Source organism: Crinia signifera, chromosome 19, assembly GCF_055691185.1.
Source record: "Crinia signifera chromosome 19, ASM5569118v1, whole genome shotgun sequence".
Lineage (NCBI taxonomy): Eukaryota > Metazoa > Chordata > Amphibia > Anura > Myobatrachidae > Crinia > Crinia signifera.
This window is the reverse complement of record NC_139226.1, coordinates 66,185,824-66,203,868: the sequence shown is the minus strand read 5'-3', so window position 1 is coordinate 66,203,868 and position 18,045 is coordinate 66,185,824. Positions and strand designations below refer to the sequence as shown.

At 42.1% G+C, this 18,045-nt stretch overlaps 1 protein-coding gene across 1 annotated transcript in view; it reads left to right on the top strand.

The window, feature by feature from the left end:
- Positions 1-18,045, top strand: part of LOC146042630 (NXPE family member 1-like) — a 127,779-nt gene that overhangs the window by 98,356 nt on the left and 11,378 nt on the right. Inside the window, exon 4 of the mRNA XM_083162715.1 lies at positions 15,881-16,099. Within this exon, the coding sequence (XP_083018841.1) occupies positions 15,881-16,099 (219 nt within the window). The remainder of the gene's footprint in view (positions 1-15,880; positions 16,100-18,045) is intronic.

Genomic DNA, 18,045 nt, shown 5'->3' with positions numbered 1-18,045 from the left:
TTACCCGTGAGGCGGTTCTCCCGAAGTACTAAGGGTACACTACCAGCCCGATACCAACAATAAATTCCCAAGCCCTAAGGGCCTGTCATTATTGTATATAGATATGTTCTACTGTTATTTATGATGCCGCTCTTAATTTACAGTTGTTGTGATGTTATACCCTTGTGTGAGAAAGAGACTTTACTTATTCAGGACTTTGAACAGTTTGGATTGGTTCCTTTGGTAACGTGGCGTGAGGACACGACCACGAAAAAGTACGGGCGGATGTAAGCCCCAGGAAAGAAGGGGTTAATGCACCCCGACCCAGCGCTGCAAGGGTGACAGGAAGAGGCAGGCTGGAAAGGAGGAGGGGTTCCTGGAGAAGGACAGGAGGAAGCGTGGACTCAGGCAGAGAGGCGGAGTGAGGTGTGTGTCCAGCCACCTGGAGAGTGTGCCCGCAGTCAGCGCCGGAGCAGAGCGGAGGAAGCGGGTGACGTCACCGTGACCCCCGCCGACCTCCAGCGGGGATGTGAGACGGGAGGCGCAGTGGAACAGCGCCTGTCCCGCCGCGCCGACGGTACGCGGAGGCAGCCACTCCCGCATCGAGTCGAGGCGCAGGTGCGCCCAGAAGAAGGTGACCCCCGCCGGGAAGAGAAAGCTGAGGCGGCATATATGGAGGGCGGGAGGCAGCCGGGCTACTCAGCGCTGCAAGGAGCGGCGACCCCCGCTGACCCCCACAGTAAATAGGAGCACGCACCGCGCTGGCCACGCACTGAGGGGCTGAAAAGGGAAGAATCCCTCAGCGCCCAACACCCACTAGCCGCACCTGTAGCGCGGCGAGGTGGTGACCCCCGCTGACCCCACTACCCATCAGCCCCAGAAGGAGACAGAGGGAGAGGTGGTGACCCCCGCTGACCTCCCCGATATAGCAGCGCCAGAGACACGCCGGGAGCAGCCCGGAGGCGCCCGACCCCTACACCGACCCCTGCACCGCAGACATCCACCAGAGGACAGAACAGCACACAAGAGTGTGCTGCCCCAGCAACAGAGAGGCCGCACAGAAGGCGCTGACTCCACTGCCGCAGCCAGCCAAAGAAGTGAGAGGGGCCCTGCAGGTTGCCGCACTCATCTGGCTAAATCCATGAGGCCATTGAGGGAGACGGCCTCCATCTTGAAGTTCTAGGAGGGAGAAGGACTTGCCGCCATCTTGCCACCTAAACGTGAGTGTTGCCTTTGAGGCCCTTTAGGGATCCGACATTGCACCTGCTATAGCCCCACCAGAGCCATACCCAACACAGAGGTAGCCCCCACATCCTTGGAGTTGGGCACTCCCCCGTTAGTGGCCTGCCCGCAACTTCCAGGCCATCGGTCTTTCTTTCCCCGGGCCGCCCTACCCAGTGAGGAAACTCGTTCACTATAAGGGCCGAGAAGGCCTCCTCACTGCTGCTAGGACTGCCTACCCTCTTTCCCCGAGAACTACGTGGAGTACTCTTTGTCCCAATGCAGGATACCCTGGGTAGAGGGCCAGTAAATACCCAAGACATTAGGCAGACCCTACCCCTGTACCACGACTGGATATGTGCACCACCATGGGCCCCAGCCAAACCCTTGTGCACAGGTCAGGTCTTTAGGACCTGTAACTCAGGACAATAGGTATTTTGATAGGTTCATGTATGACATGTTAATGTGGTTACCGGTGACCTTAGCTTAGGTTGGATACGTTAATAGTAAATCTGTGTATTGTTCAGGTAATTGAACCACACCTAAGTGCCGTCCGTATGTTAGAGAAAAGTGTGGTGTGGCAAGGGAAAAGTGTCGTAAAACATTTCCTGTTGTTTGAAGGTTTATTGCACTGTAAAACATTTCCTGTTACTTGCATGATTATTGCATAGTAGAACATTTCTACACTGTTGCCCACTTGTAGTGGAAATATTGTGACGCACTTACAAAAAGAGGTTGACGTCCATAGTGACTGCTTTGAAAATAAAAGGTCAACCTAACCCAGTGGTCGAGTGTTCTGTGCCCATTCCTGTATCAAGAGAAGACTCCAGACTGAGATCCGTGAGTTTGGGGAGGCACGGCCCCCACCGCATCTATAAGGTAACTCTTTCCCCTTTGGGGTGTTTACATGACAGACACTAGAGGTTCAGGAGGAGAGGTTCTAGTTTGTCTTCTGTGTCAGCAGCCATTTTGGGAGGGGCACATGGTTTTTGTAACACTGTCAGAGACACTGTTCCTCCACTGGCTTGGAGAAAATGTATTGCAATTAGTGCTGCAGCGTTGAAGTGATAATAGCGCGTTATTCTGCCCAGCAATAATATAAGTAGGGAGGCAGCATTACTCCAGAGGTCTTTTTTAAAAATGGAGGACCACCCATTTCCGGGGGGAAGTCCGGACACACTCGGCCGCCGGACGGACAACACCTGGAGCTGTAAGTATTTAATCCATGTTACCGCTTTCAGCTGCTGTTTGTTCTCTTGTCACACACGCTGTCTTGAGAAAAATGTGTTAGTGCATTGAAACGTCGACCCAGGCATTGTGGCTTTTAATGCATTATTAAATACGCTTTATGAAAGACCTCTGGAGTGACGCTGCCTCCTTACTTGCTTCTACTACTTCATGCGGAGGGCACCCAAGGCTATTATATCTAAGTTCACAGTGAGTGCCGATTCAGCCAGCTCTCTCTTGCGTATGTTTAAAAGGAGGGCTAATTCCCGGTAATGGGGCTTAACCGTGGGCCAGGATAATACGTTTTTTTTGTCTGTCGGGGGGGGGGGGGGGGGGGGGTTCTGGGTACTCAGAAACACCTCCTGCGTGTGACACTGACCCACAATAAGTAAGCTTCACTGATGAGATTAAACACCCAAGCATTTACAGTGACAGGATATAACCATACTTGCCTACTTGATCCTCTCCATGAGGGAGAAAATGCTTTGTTCCTGGACTTCCCTAGTAATGTATGATTTCCATCACCTGTGGGGAGCTAGTTTATTGATAAGAAATGTGTTTCACTGCAAGTGATGGCAATCATACATTACCAGAGAAGTCATGTTTTGTTTAGGTTAATCACAAATTGAATGTAAAATGATCATAGACAGAGTTAGGACTGTGGGGTGATAGAAATTAACATATATTGTAAAGGAAAAATTCCAGATATTGATGTAATTTGAACATGTTTTACTTCTGTTGGTTGTCAGTTCACTTCAGTTTGCGTCCAGTTTAAGTCCAGGCTGAAGTTATGTAATACCCCTCTCAGACATACTACCTGGGATTCATTCCAGGGTTTTTAAAAATCCCGGGTCCATTGCAGGTGCGCAGGACCCAGGATTTTAGTCAACTAAAATCTCGGGTAGAGCCATTCAGATATACGCTAGTCCTTGGATTATGCACGTGCATGTGAAAAATTATGGGATTTTTGAGTATTTCTGAAAGGGGAATAATTGGTATCTTCCCACTTACAATCTTCCTACTGTGAGTTTTGACCAAATTTCGATAATCTGCTTTCTTTAGTCAGCTTTATGCTCCTAATAAGCAGATCTCTAAAAGCTGATAGCAACAAAGTAACCAAGGTTACAAATTGAGTGCTTGATGTGAGTCATTTCTCCTGTAGCAGCTTCTTTGAAATGAGGGTAGTCAGTCCTCCCAAGAATCAATAAAAACCCCGTCCAGGGCTGACCAGCCACAGTGAAATGCCCGGGGGACCTTATGTAAAAAGTGTCCCCCGGCTGTGGCATGACAACGTGGGCTGTTGGAGACCGGTGCTGGCTCCAAAATATGGGGGACCCCCAGTTTTTTTGTCCCCCATATTTTTGGAACCAGGACCGGTCCAAGAGTTCGTGGCTGGTTTCAGAAATACGGGGAAAACCTACGCTTTGCCCCCCCCCCCCTGTATTTTTGGAACCAGGTCTGACTCAATGAGCCTGGGGCTGGTTATGTTCAGGAGAGGGGACCCCCCCGCCAATTTTTTTTACAATTTTTGAACACAAAATTGCACATGTCCTCAAATTCGCACATTTTCATGACTAAAAATCGCACTTTATTGCATGTTTTTGCCTCAAATTTGCATCTCATTAAACATGCAAATTGTGGCAAAAGTGCAATAATGTGCGATTTCGGAAAGTGCCGAAAAATAGCATTCATTAAAATGTCACCTAAGGTTTCCACCTCCAAACATCAGCTTATTAATCGTCGAACTGTACCCTCATTGCATTTACTATCCGAGTTAAAAAGTAAAATCTCTGCACTAATTGTACTTAAGCAAAGTCAATATAAATTAATTCACCAATACATCTATGTAAATATAATTAATGTATTAAAAATGTATATATTTTTTCATTATATCTTCATCTTAAAGAAAAAAACATGCATATAATATATATAATATTATATATATAATATAATATATATATAAGATGCAAAAAACGATGTCACTCCAGATCTTTTACTCAAGCAAAGCGTTTACTGATGCCTACGGCATTTCGGGCCTAGCCCGTCTTCAAGACATAATCAGTTAACATTTACAATATGTGACATATTTATACATAAGTGCAACTTACCCATCCCGGTGCTGTCTGCTCTCACATCCGCCCACCGGCATGCTCTCCGTCTCCCTTCCGGATCCTCCCACCGGAGGTGACGCGGCGCCGTTCGGGGTCACGATGTTTTGACTGACAACACTGCAAAAAAACGTGTATACATAACATTAGTTAAGAAATCTCCGCACATCAACATTTGTATCTCAAAACAGTGCATTTGACATGTTCGGATGATTATTATTCTAAAAACCGTGATAATGTGCTTATTTATTCAATGTGTCTAGCCTGCTCGGCTAGTATTTAACCAGTGATCACTAGGTGGCGCTGACAGTACTCTCAATCTCCTATGAGCTGGATGATAATCTCATAAACTGTCAGATCTTGTATATTCGACTACATAAAACTTACAATACTTAAACTAACTTTAAAATAAATTGTGCTCTGTACTATATAATTGGTGTCTATACTGTTACTTAAACAATTTATGATGAATTTAAAGTGCTTATGTTGGGGCCCGAGTCCACACTGTCATGTGCACCCGCCAACCCCGAGATCCACACTGTGTTACATAGTTAGTGTAATTAGTGTAAATGAGATCAGTACAGTACTGATCAATTATATTTAGCTGCTTCCAACCTATGGTACTTGTTTCCTAGCACGGCCACAAAGATCATGATCGTGGGCATCGTGAGGAAAAATCGGGGGCATCGCGGCCATCGCATGCACTAAAAAATCGGGTGCGATGGCCGCGACGCGATGCCCGCGATTTCCCCATAGGGAACAATGTTAAATGGGTCAATTTACCCAAATCATCATAGGGAACAATGGTAAATGGCCCAGAAACCCCCCAAAACACCCCTGAACAGTGAAATGTCCCCCCAAAAGTATTTTACGCCACCCCACGATCAACGTGAACCAGAAGCGTGGCGAGCGCAGCGAGCCCGCGAGGGGCGGCGGTACGCGTCCTCCGACCTTTTCATACCTCCACTATCCACATCGGCGTGGAGTTGAGAATAGAATAGTGTGGCGAGCTCAGCGAGCCACCGAGCCCGAAGCGTGGCGAGCACAGCGAGCCCCGCGAGGGGACGCGGATACCTGTGAAGCCCGCGAAGGGAAGCGTTTACCTGTGAAGGTATCCGCGTGCGCTCGCCACACTATTCTATTCTCAACTCCACGCCGACGTGGAAAGTGGGGGTATGAAAAGGTCGGAGGACGTGTACCGCCGCGCTCGCCACGCTTCGGGTTCACGTTGATCGTGGGGTGGCGTAAAATACTTTTGGGGGGACATTTCACTGTTCAGGGGTGTTTTGGGGGGTTTCTGGCCCATTTACCATTGTTCCCTATGATGATTTGGGTAAATTGACCCATTTAACATTGTTTCCTATGGGAAATCGGGGGCATCACGGCTAAATTGAGGCATTTAACATTGTTCCCTATGGGGAAATCGCGGGCATCGCGTCTGGACCATTTAAGCCTTTTTTAGCCGCATACGACGCGACCGACCCGATTTTGACTATTTTCAATGCATTTCAATGGGAAAATCGGGGGCATCGCGTCGGTCGCGTCGTATACCACTAAAAATGACACCCGATGCCCGCGATTGTGGCCGTGCTAGGAAACAAGTACCCAACCTATAATAAACAAAATACGTGAGAAAAAAAACAAAACATTACAAAACAACTCCAACTGTGATGGTTGAATGCAGACTTTTTTTTAAAAAATTATTCAAACTAAAAATTGCATCTTGTGCTCATGTTACGTGTCCAGTGCTATTGTGCATAAGCTACCTGCTACTCCGTTCATGTTTTGACTGACAACACTGCAAAAAAACGTGTATACATAACATTAGTTAAGAAATCTCCGCACATCAACATTTGTATCTCAAAACAGTGCATTTGACATTGCTAGTAGTCTACGCATGACATCTAACAGCACTATCCTGTCCTCAATAGGATATGTTTACTAAAAGTGCAGGCTCACATACATCAAAGATAACAGCAAGTTCTCAGATGACGAAATGCATTGGGCGTGGCCTAAACTGACAACGCTGTGCTTTTGAAGTTCCTGACCACGGAGGCCCTGGCGGCGGCGAAAAGGCTGGTCCCGGCGATTCAAGTAGTTGGTGCACCGTGTTGGATATCACTGTGGCAAGCTGTTTGCTGTTATCTATGATGTATGTGAGCCTGCACTTTTAGTAAAATTAGTTTTACACTTTGCTCATATCTGCACTTTTTCTCCAATTTCTTTCTACATGTGATTGGGACAATTAAAGCTAAGGTCTGGCTTTATTTGGAGAGAGCTGCACTACATCCTGACCCAAGGACGCACTCCTATTTTCTGAAGCTTGTGGCTGTGCGCAGTCTGGATCTACATTTTATATATATGGAACATATTAGAAACATTAAATACGGCATCACTAATCATAGTGTGCCAAGACATTTTAAAAGTAATCACAACTGTAACCCTGCAGGCTTAAAAGTAAGGGGTATAGAAATGGTCCCTCAGAACAAAAGGGGGGGGAGACCGAGATCGCGCTCTATTAAGACGTGAGACGTATTGGATTTTAACACTGAACGCCCTATTACCTGTAGGGCTAAATAAAGGGTATAAAATCACCCCATTTATAAATAAATAGAAAAAAAACAATACTTTTCCCCTCCATCTGCTTTAAGAGCCCTGGTAAACTAACAGGCTTTGGTTAGGATCCCTTTTTGCATCATTTACACGCTCTTTGTACATTTTTTTGTAAAGGTGTTTACCAATGTGAAATATGTGTGTGTCTTTTGACTGCATTATGAGATATGCACCATCTAGGACATATTCAAGCAGTCATTTTTTCTAAATATTATAAATATACATATAATGAATTATATTGGACATTATTGGTTCCTCTGTCTGTTTAGATTTTAGTAATTTTTCCATGTATTTCTTCTATATATATATGCCTATAATCCTTAAATGTGCCTTCTAATGAAGTAAATATAAATGTGTGCAAAACTTATTTGCCAGCACACGTACTAGATGGTACATATCGGAGATATGAATATGCTCTCTGATTTATTATAAGAATGCATGCCACTATAAGGTTAAGAAATGCTTCCATTGTATATGTGAATACGCTTCCAAAACCAGCTGTTTTATAATGTATTACGGTCTCTGTAATTAAGAAACTTGGGTATAGTATTATACGCCCCTTAAACAGAGGTATGCTTCTATTGGTCACTGCTGCCTTTTTAGTCTGGAGCCGTCCGTCACCAGCCACGCCCTCTGACGAAGTTTGATTACGAAACGCGTTAGGGCGGGGCTTGGTGACGATGAGCTCCTTCCTAGCCGGGATCCCCCTACCGCATCTGTTCCTGACAGACGCTTCGGTGCACCGTGTCCACCGTGGAGTGTACGGTGAGAGTCCGCGCTGATCTGCAGTTGCCCCGGATGGTGGTAGGAGCTTGCCTGGCTTGTAATTTTACACCATGTGGTAACCAGTCCACTGCTGATCTTTTATTGGTACGAGTCCAGATTTATTGTACCGGAGAATTTTAATGTTCTATTAAATCGCTTTGGTTTTACACTATGGAGCGCTCCTCTTGTGTTTCTATTTGAACATATATATATATATATATATATATATATATATATATATATATATATATATAGATAGCAAGAGGGGTCCTGACACTCGTGAGTCCAACACCTGCTTTGGTTGCTTTTCCATCCTAGCCAGGACAATTATGCGAAAAAGTGTCAGTGTGCGGCATATGTTTAATGGCATCATGGTGTGTGGCATACGTGTAATGGGCATCACAGTGTGCTGCATATGTATAATGGAGCATCACGGTGTACGGCATACATATAATGGAGCACTATGGTGTGTGGTATACGTAGAATGGGCATCACGAAGTGGGGCATATGTATAATGGCATCAGGGTGTGCAGCATATTATAATGGAGCATTATGGTGTGTGGTATATGTATAATTGGCATCATGGTGTGTGGCATATGTATAATGGGCATCATGGTGTGGGGCATATGTATAATGGGCATCATGGTGTGGGGCATATGTATAATGGGCATCATGGTGTGGGGCATATGTATAAATGCTCTGTTTCTGGACCCCCCTCTTAATTTATGATTGCCATCACCTATTTTAGAAAGGTTAATTGATAAGAAAGGTAGTTCAGCACAGGTGATAGTAATCATAAATGAAGAAAGAAGTCCAGAAACAGAGCATTGTGTCCCTCCTGGAGAGGGCCATGTTGGGAGGTATGATATATATATATATATATATATATATATATCACACAAAATTCCTAGATTTGCGCTGATCCTGAAAACCTAACGGTCGCTATAGCACTTGGCCCCCTACTAGTGAGGCCACACCAATCGAATACCACCACAATAGTGCTAATTAGCACCCAGTAGTCACACTAGTCTTTCCTATCTCTATACCATCCATAGACACATTTTTAAAATGAAAAACATTTATTGTAAAACCACTTTAAAATGATTTGTTTACACAGTTTTCTCAACAGAAGATTTTCTTTATACAATGTATGTATGCAAAAACCCGACGCGTTTCGTCTCACAACGAGACTTCCTCAGGGGTGCTTTACATATATCTATAAATAAAACATAGTAATAAGCATATCAGACAATGAAAGACAACAATATACATACAATTAAAACATTTTTTTTTATATTTTTACAAATTGTCCTGTGTGGATGAAGAACAGATGGAAGATATTATTTTTATAGTATTACTTTTATCAGATTCATATATAAGAGAAAAACTATTTTTATTTTTTTGTATTCACCATATATCATTATTTGAAAAGAAAACATTTTTCTTGGAAATGAGATTCAAGCGGGAGGAAGGAGAGGAAAGTAAAACGTGGAAAATTCCAGCTTGCATTACTATTACCATATATATTTTAAATTTTTATTTTTATTATTTCCATAATTTTATGATTTTATGAAATAAAAAGCATGTCATACCTTGTTCGGTCTGTATAGTAATTTCTCAGCAAAGAATAAAATTTCGGTACTGGTTTTACTGTCAATGGTTCAAACCTGACTCCTCACTGGGTATACTACAACCACCAACAGAAATATATAGATTCAAACTTATGATATCAATTTTGATCTCAATTAATTTATATACACTCATTAAGTTTAAGTTTTACCTTTAATTTATAGTCTGTTTTGCTGATCCATAATCATTCTTCTCTTTTTATTTTATGAGGAATATCTAATGGGTTCAATGAATATAACAATTTTTATGACATATAAATTTAACCCATTTAGATCCCTTTCAAATTATATTTATGCACATATACATACCGATTTGATTTTAGATTTTTAGAATAATCAGGTGTTTGCGCAATCCTTGCACGTCCGCAAATATAAAAAAACAGGTAAACTGGACCACAATTAAAAGTTTTTTTCCTCTCTCTTCTATAAAGAGGGGAGAAAAGTATATTAAAATTTATTTTAAAATAATTACAGATGTCCCCTTTATAGTTCTATTTTTATTAGATTTTTAGGTACTCTTTACCTAGAAGGGCGCCCATCGTGGCCATCTCAGGCATTGAATGCACTAAAAAATCGGGTGCGATGCGACCGACGCGATGCCCGCGATTTCCCATAGGGAACAATGTTAAATGTCTCAATTGACCCGATTTTCCTGTTCAATGCCTCAATTGACCCGATTTTTCCATAGGAAACAATGTTAAATGGCCCACAGAGGCCAAATAGGCACCCTGAAGTGTGAAATTGCCCCCACAATTGTTAACGCCACCCCACGATCAACGTGAACCTGAGGCGTGGTGAGTGCAGCGAGCCCGCGAGGGGCGGCGGTACGCGTCCTACGACCTTTTCATACCCCCACTATCCACGTCGGCATGGAGTTGAGAATATAAAGTGTGGGGAGCGCAGCGAGCCACCAAGCCCGAAGCGTGGCGAGCGGACGCAGACAGCTGTGAAGCCCGCGAGGGGACGCGGATACCTGTGAAGGTATCCGCGTCCGCTCGCCACACTTTATATTCTCAACTCCACGCCGACGTGGATAGTGGGGGTATGAAAAGGTCGTAGGACGCGTACCGCCGCCCCTCGCGGGCTCGCTGCGCTCACCACGCTTCAGGGTCACGTTGATCGTGGGGTGGCGTTAACAATTGTGGGGGCAATTTCACACTTCAGGGTGCCTATTTGGCCTCTGTGGGCCATTTAACATTGTTTCCTATGGAAAAATCGGGTCAATTGAGGCATTGAACAGGAAAATCGGGTCAATTGAGACATTTAACATTGTTCCCTATGGGAAATCGTGGGCATTCAATGCCCGCGATGCCCGTGATTTTTTACTAACAATGCCCACGATCAAAATCGTGGGCGCCGTTCTAAGTAAAGAGTACCGATTTTTACATACCTCCAATGGATAGGTAATCCTATAATCCTTAGAGGCAAAAAAGCTTTCCAAAGGAACAAAGGAAATTCCTAATGGACGGCACATGAAAATATTGTATTACAACCAAAGTTTAGAGTAGCAAACACTATTTCCAGCTTTATCTCCATAAGATCAAATAGCCTTTTGTATACCTGGTATCTCCAGTAGTAGTGTTCTCCTCTGTATCCAATGTGCAAGTGATACCTGTGTGTCCAGGTCTCCTATTTATAGGAGGAAGTCTATGACCTCACTTCCTGTGTTTCTATAAATGCGTATTTTTATACTTTATTTTATATATAATATAAATCTACTTGAATAACTTTCTATAATTATTAGTGCTTTCATTAGTTAATTATTTTAAAGTGAAATAATAATAATATTTTAATTGTGCCATAGTGAGCTTTAATTTTATATCGCTATACTCTCAATAATAAATGTAAATTCTCTTATTTAAGTGGACTTATTTATCTACCTGTATTTAACTCCCTACCACCTTTATAGTTATACATTTCTTCATAAATATAGTATAAATACCTTAATAGGCATGTTTGCGTTCCACCTTCGAGTGGGTGAAACGTACAGCCATTTTAATTTTATTTCCTAGTGCATGATGTGATACGCTAATCATGTGATGCGCTCCACCATATATCAGGTGGAACGCTTCGTCACCGAGCCGGAAGTCTATTGGCCGGCGCTATCTATAGATGTCTTGCGTTCCACCCTTTCTCCAGGTGGAACGCTCTGCCATTTTCTACACTGTTCAGTGCCGGAGATATCTTCTCGGCTATTGGCTGAGCTGCCCTAATACCATGCGTTCCATTAGGTCATTCATTCGGAACGCAATGCTATTTTGCCAGTATACTTCCACATAGGAGTAGGTATTAGCTTATATTTTTATTTCTAACCTACACCAGTTTTAATCTTAATTAAGTGAAAAATTACAATGTGCCAGAATTATTTTTATTTTTTTATTTTATTGTTAGTGTTTACTATTTAAATCCATCATAATTTATTTCCCCACTAACAATATAGTTTTGATAGGAACCCCTAAATCTCATGGATAGTTAACTGGAAACCGTGTTTGCCTTACAAAGGATATTTAGCATTAACCCTCTTAAATTTTCCCTTTGATCTAGTTTTTACTTTAAGCCAAATTAGAATATTACATTGGGATACAGAATGATAATGGATTTATACTTTTTGCTAAACAGATGACAAACTATAGCAATTTAAAGTTACATATTGACATATCACCAACCTGATAGCAAGTTGTTACTGTTTTACATATAAATACATCATATAGATATTGTAAAGATATATCCGGCACAAGTATTACCATAAAGTTACAAGCTTAACAAAACATGGAATTTCACCCAAGCCAGGATGTAAAAAATCTTGGAATAGCTCATGAGAGTATTTGCCTAGGTCATGGTAAAATTTACATAAGAATAGTATTTATCGGTATACTGTATCTCCATATACACAATTTATACAGGAATAACATTTCCCAATATTCCCAGTACATCACAAAAATATTAAAGCGGTTGGAATGTACCTATATGAGGTCAAACTTAAAGAAAGGGAGTGATTTCAATGCATTCATTAAGTCCCTTTGGGGTCATAGTATCAAGGGAATAGATCCAAAAGGATTCTCTCATAGTTAATAATCTGTCTTTATCACCTCCTCTCGGATCATCCTTAATTTGTTCTAAGACGGAAAATTTAAAGGAGCTTACTTCAGAATTATGCTTACACTCAAAATGTCTAGGCAAGCTGTGTGTCTGTACTTTTTTCTTTATGTTATGTAAATGCTCCTGAATTTCAAATTTGAAAAGAGATTATAGGATGCAAAATGTGGTAACATGTAACTCCACTTATGTGGTGTATATTGTGAAATGCGGTTGTAATTTATCATATGTTGGTAAGACTAAGAGGAATCTGAAATTGCGCATTCAGGAGCATTTACGTAACATAAAGAAAAAAGTACAGACACACAGCTTGCCTAGACATTTTGAGTGTAAGCATAATTCTGAAGTAAGCTCCTTTAAATTTTCAGTTTTAGAACAAATTCAGGATGATCCGAGAGGAGGTGATAAAGACAGATTATTAACTATGAGAGAATCCTTTTGGATCTATTCCCTTGATACTATGACCCCAAAGGGACTTAATGAATGCATTGAAATCACTCCCTTTCTTTAAGTTTGACCTCATATAGGTACATTCCAACCGCATTAATATTTTTGTGATGTACTGGGAATATTGGGAAATGTTATTCCTGTATACATTGTGTATATGGAGATATACCGATAAATACTATTCTTATGTAAATTTTACCATGACCTAGGTAAATACTCTCATGAACTATTCCAAGATTTTTTACATCCTGGCTTGGGTGAAATTCCATGTTTTGTTAAGCTTGTAACTTTATGGTAATACTTATGCCGGATATATCTTTACAATATCTATATGATGTATTTATATGTAAAACTGTAACAACTTGCTATCAGGTTGGTGATATGTCAATATGTAACTTTAAATTGCTATAGTTTGTCATCTACTTAGCAAAAAGTATAAATCCATTATCATTCTGTATCCCATATCACTTTTCAAGTAATATTCTAATTTGGCTTAAAGTAAAAACTAGATCAAAGGGTAAATTTAAGAGGATTCTTTTGATGGCATGTGCATACATATTTTTGAATAGGAATACGAATATGCCTGTCAAAAGTATACGGATCGTCGAATTTCTTGTAAATACCCAAAATATGTGTAGGCAGTCGTACTTCCATATACCTGCCTATAAATATGCCTATTTCATGCCTATACGCCTATTTCCTTCAGTGTGTGAGCTGAGGTGAGGATCAGAGACTAGTGTCCAGGAATGAGAAGCCAGCCCTGTAACCATGGACAGCCTGCACAGTTCCTGACATTATGTAGCAGCATCTGGGTGCTGCTAGGAAGGGCAGATTCGCTGTCGAGAACAGGCAGAATGATATTAACCCCTAGCCTTATGGAAAGGATAGCAGCGTGTGAGAGCAGCAGGAGAGATCAGTGGAAGGAACAAGGCAGCAGCACATGAGGCAGCAAAGGGGATCCCCACCTTCAGGGGTACCCTAGGAGCAGGACGGGAGGTGTGAGTCTTGGGAAAGGACTGTATGAGTTAGTGGTAGGAAATCACATGTGGTGTGAAAGGCACCCATGTGAGAAGAGTACAGAAGAAATCCCAGTAAATAGACTGCAGAGATACCTCAATAAAAAGAGAAGAGAATGCATCAAAAAATCTCAGAGTGGAACTGAGGCGCTACTGATTTCAGAGACTGTGAGGGTAGTTGATGTACAGATGGAGCCACTGTAATTAGCGTGGCTCCTGGCGAAAGGATCGTTGGCTGCCAGCCTCCAGCAGCTGGCGCCATGCGTCAGAGTGGGGCATGCACGAGCTGATCGGGTGACCCATTCTCGGCAATGGGACATGTGAGTGAGCCATTTAAGCATCCCCATCTGCCGGTCCACCCACCGCCTCCCTTCACCAGCCAGGGGATCTGGTGGGTGCTCTCCAATACTGAGGGTGGCTCCATCTGTAATACTGTCCCACAATTGTTTATGCTGTTGTTGACATTGAAGCGAAGGAAAGGAAATGCTGAACTGCTGTACAGTAACTTGTTGTAACCTATATGAAGATTGTGCTGAAGAAGAAAATAGCAAGGGTTGATATGTGACAATGATGACAATAACCCTGTCTGAACTGTAAACTTTTAAATAAAATGCTGTGCTGAAGACTGATGTCCCATCTCTTACCTCCACATACATTTCATGTACCCTGGCGCCACCTGGAGGTGTCACATAGTCGTATATAACAATTTTATTGCTTAGATCTCTCTCTATCTTTTATCCAGCAGATCAGTCAGTGAAAAGATCTGTATCGTTTAGTCGGATCAACGGTTCACTTTGAAAGAAGGAGTAATTTGTTAATAACGAAGCATAATTTATTTAACAATCATTTATTGCCATTTTTTTTTACTCTTTTTTTTTTTTAAACAGTGAGCTGAACAAATAAGAACTAGAGATGAGCGGCGGGCACTTCTTCGAGTTTTGGTTTTGGATCTGGATCTCCCTTCGTGTTTTGGATCGGGATTGGTTTTGGCAAAACCACCCTTGCGGGTTTTGGTTTTGGATCTGGATTTTTTTTTTGGGAAAAATGCTAAAAATTGCTAAAATAACAGATTTTGGGCCTGTTTTTGCCCCTAAAGTATTATTAAGCTCAACAACATTAATTTCCACTCATTTCTAGTAAATTTTGATCACTTCATTCATATAGTCCGTCACACTGGACACTGGATATAGCCCGTCACAATGGACACTGGATATAGTCCGTCACACTGGACACCGGATATAGTCCGTCACACTGGACACTAGATATATGCCGTCACACTGGACACAGCCCGTTACACTGAAATTCGACGAATCACCTTTTTGGGATCGGCGGCTCACTCGTTCTTTCATTGGATCCGTTCAAAAGATTTGCTTCGTTCGCGAACGATCCATCTCTATTTACCATATTTGTGTGAATCAGGGCAAGGAAGTATCCATATAACGGGGGAAATTTACTAAGGGAAATTTGTAAAAAAAATAGGTGTATTTGTATCCAGAAATACACTTATTTTTGACATATACTATCCCGAAAATACGGCAATTTGTATTGGTATTGCTAGCACATCAATACAAATACGAATTGCCGTATTTTCGGGATAGTAAATGTCAAAAATAAGTGTATTTCTGGATAAAAATACACCTATTTTTTGTACAAATTTCCTTTAGTAAATTTCCCCCAACATCTCAGAAATGTAATTTTTCTGTATGTGACCTACTGAATATAATTGAGACATTGATATCCAATCAATTAAGTGTTAATCAGGTGTAATTATTTTTACAAGGTTCATGGTCTGAGGGGTTAAGAAAATGTGAAACTGGAATGAAGTTAGAGTTTCCCAGTGGATATTTTATGAAGGACATCTGGTATCCTAAATCATGCAACATGAAGACATATTACAGTGTTGAGGACCTGAACATATGTATGAAGGGGAAATTCTTTTACTTCTTTGGAGATTCAACTATACGTCAGTGGATTGTATACCTTCAAGAAACATTGAAAAGTAAGTCTTCCAATGAGAAACTAGATAGACACCTGCTATTATGTGCAGGGTTGTTAATGTACCAGATGTATTGCTCACATAGCAAGCAGATAATGGTAAGCTTATCTACTTATTTACATACTCATTATGTTGTAATAATAAGACATGCACTTTAAAGGGGTAATTAAGGTTGGTTTGCAATCCACATTTCGTTTGCTAATGGACAAAATCATGTGCACTGCAGTTATGGCTGATGTAACATATGCAGAGGTAGATTTGGGTGGGGGGGTACTTCAAACGGATATTTACAGTATATTGCAGTGTCAAAATAAAGCTGCCAGTATTTATCCTGCACAGAAACAAAATAAGTCACTCAAATCGAACTATTTGCACATGTTAAATCAGCCCATACTTGCCTACCTGACCCTCTCCATGAGGGAGAAAATGCTCTGTTCCTGGACTTCCCTGGTAATGTATGATTGCCATCACCTGCAGTAAAACACCTTTTTTATCAATTACCTAGCTCACCACAGGTGATGGCAATCATACATTACCAGGGAAGTCCAGGAACAGAGCATTTTCTCCCTCATGGAGAGGGTCAGGTAGGCAAGTATGCATCAGCCCCACCTGCAGTGCATATGGTTTGTCCATTAGCAAACTAAATGTGCTTTGCCAACCAACCTCAATCACACCCTAAGTTCAACTATTTGCTACCTGGAAGCAACCAATAAAATGCTTATATGTCAACAAAAAAATAGTAAAGAGTAAGCAGTAATGTCCCCAGTGGAGGTGGTAGCAGTAGTGCTAATGGTAATACCAGTAGTAAGACCTCCCTGGAGAAACATATGCTGCATGTATGTGAAGAATATCACACTCTACATAAAATAAAATAAATAGTGAAAGTTGTGCTGGCCATCTTGTTAAAGTGGCAAATTGGCTTCAATGTTAGGAGCAGGAAATAGTGCTGTAGCATTTTCCTCTCTGACACCCCATTCATTACTACAGATTGTCTACAGGCAGGCTACTTTAAACATATTTACCTCATCACGCTAATAGCCCTTTCAGACAGAAAAGTCTGAAAATTCCGGCAAATACACAGCATTTTAAATGCTGTGTCATTTTGCCGGGAGCAGCCTGATCCCCCTTCACACAGAAGAACAAATTACCAGGTTGAAAATTTCTACCCGGTAATTTGCTGAATAACACTGTGTGAAAGGGTCAACCCGGGTCATAAATCCCGTGTCCTGGTCAATTCCAGGGTCGGAGACACGGGATTAACGACACAGGTGTGCCCTTTCACACAGAAAAAGGACCCGTGTTATTCACAAAATTACCGGGTGGAACTGCTTCACCCACCAATTTTGTTTTCTGTCTGAAAGGGGTATGACAGTTGGCATACCTCCCAACATGACCCTCTCCAGGAGGGACATAATGCTCTGCTTCTGGACTTTCTCTTAAATGTATGATTGCCATCACCTGTGGTAAAACAGCTTTCTTATTAGTAAAACTGTTGAAAACAGGTGATGGTAATCATACATTAAGAGGAAAGTCCAGAAGCAGAGCATTGTGTCCCTCCTGGAGAGGGTCATGTTGGGAGGTATGATTTGGTACATTTCCTGCAACCAAATCAGGAGTTTAAATAGAGATAAGCGGGTCCGATTCTGGTAGAACTAGATCCACCCAAACTTCCAAATCCGGGCCGGGATCCAATCTGGCTTGGGTATTCCCACCTGACTCAGATCCCAAAGCGAGGCGAAACATCATGATCCCACTATCAGATTCCTTAAGAATTTTGGATGGTACTTATGTAGTATCTGGGCGTCCGATTTAGAAATCGGGTCCGATCAGTAGCATAGCATCGCATCGGCCAAATCGTATGCGATGCAATGGTCCTTTTCCTTTCCCCACTATCCAAGTGGGCATGGAGCTGGATATAAACCTGTGGCGAGCGTAGCGAGCCACCGAGC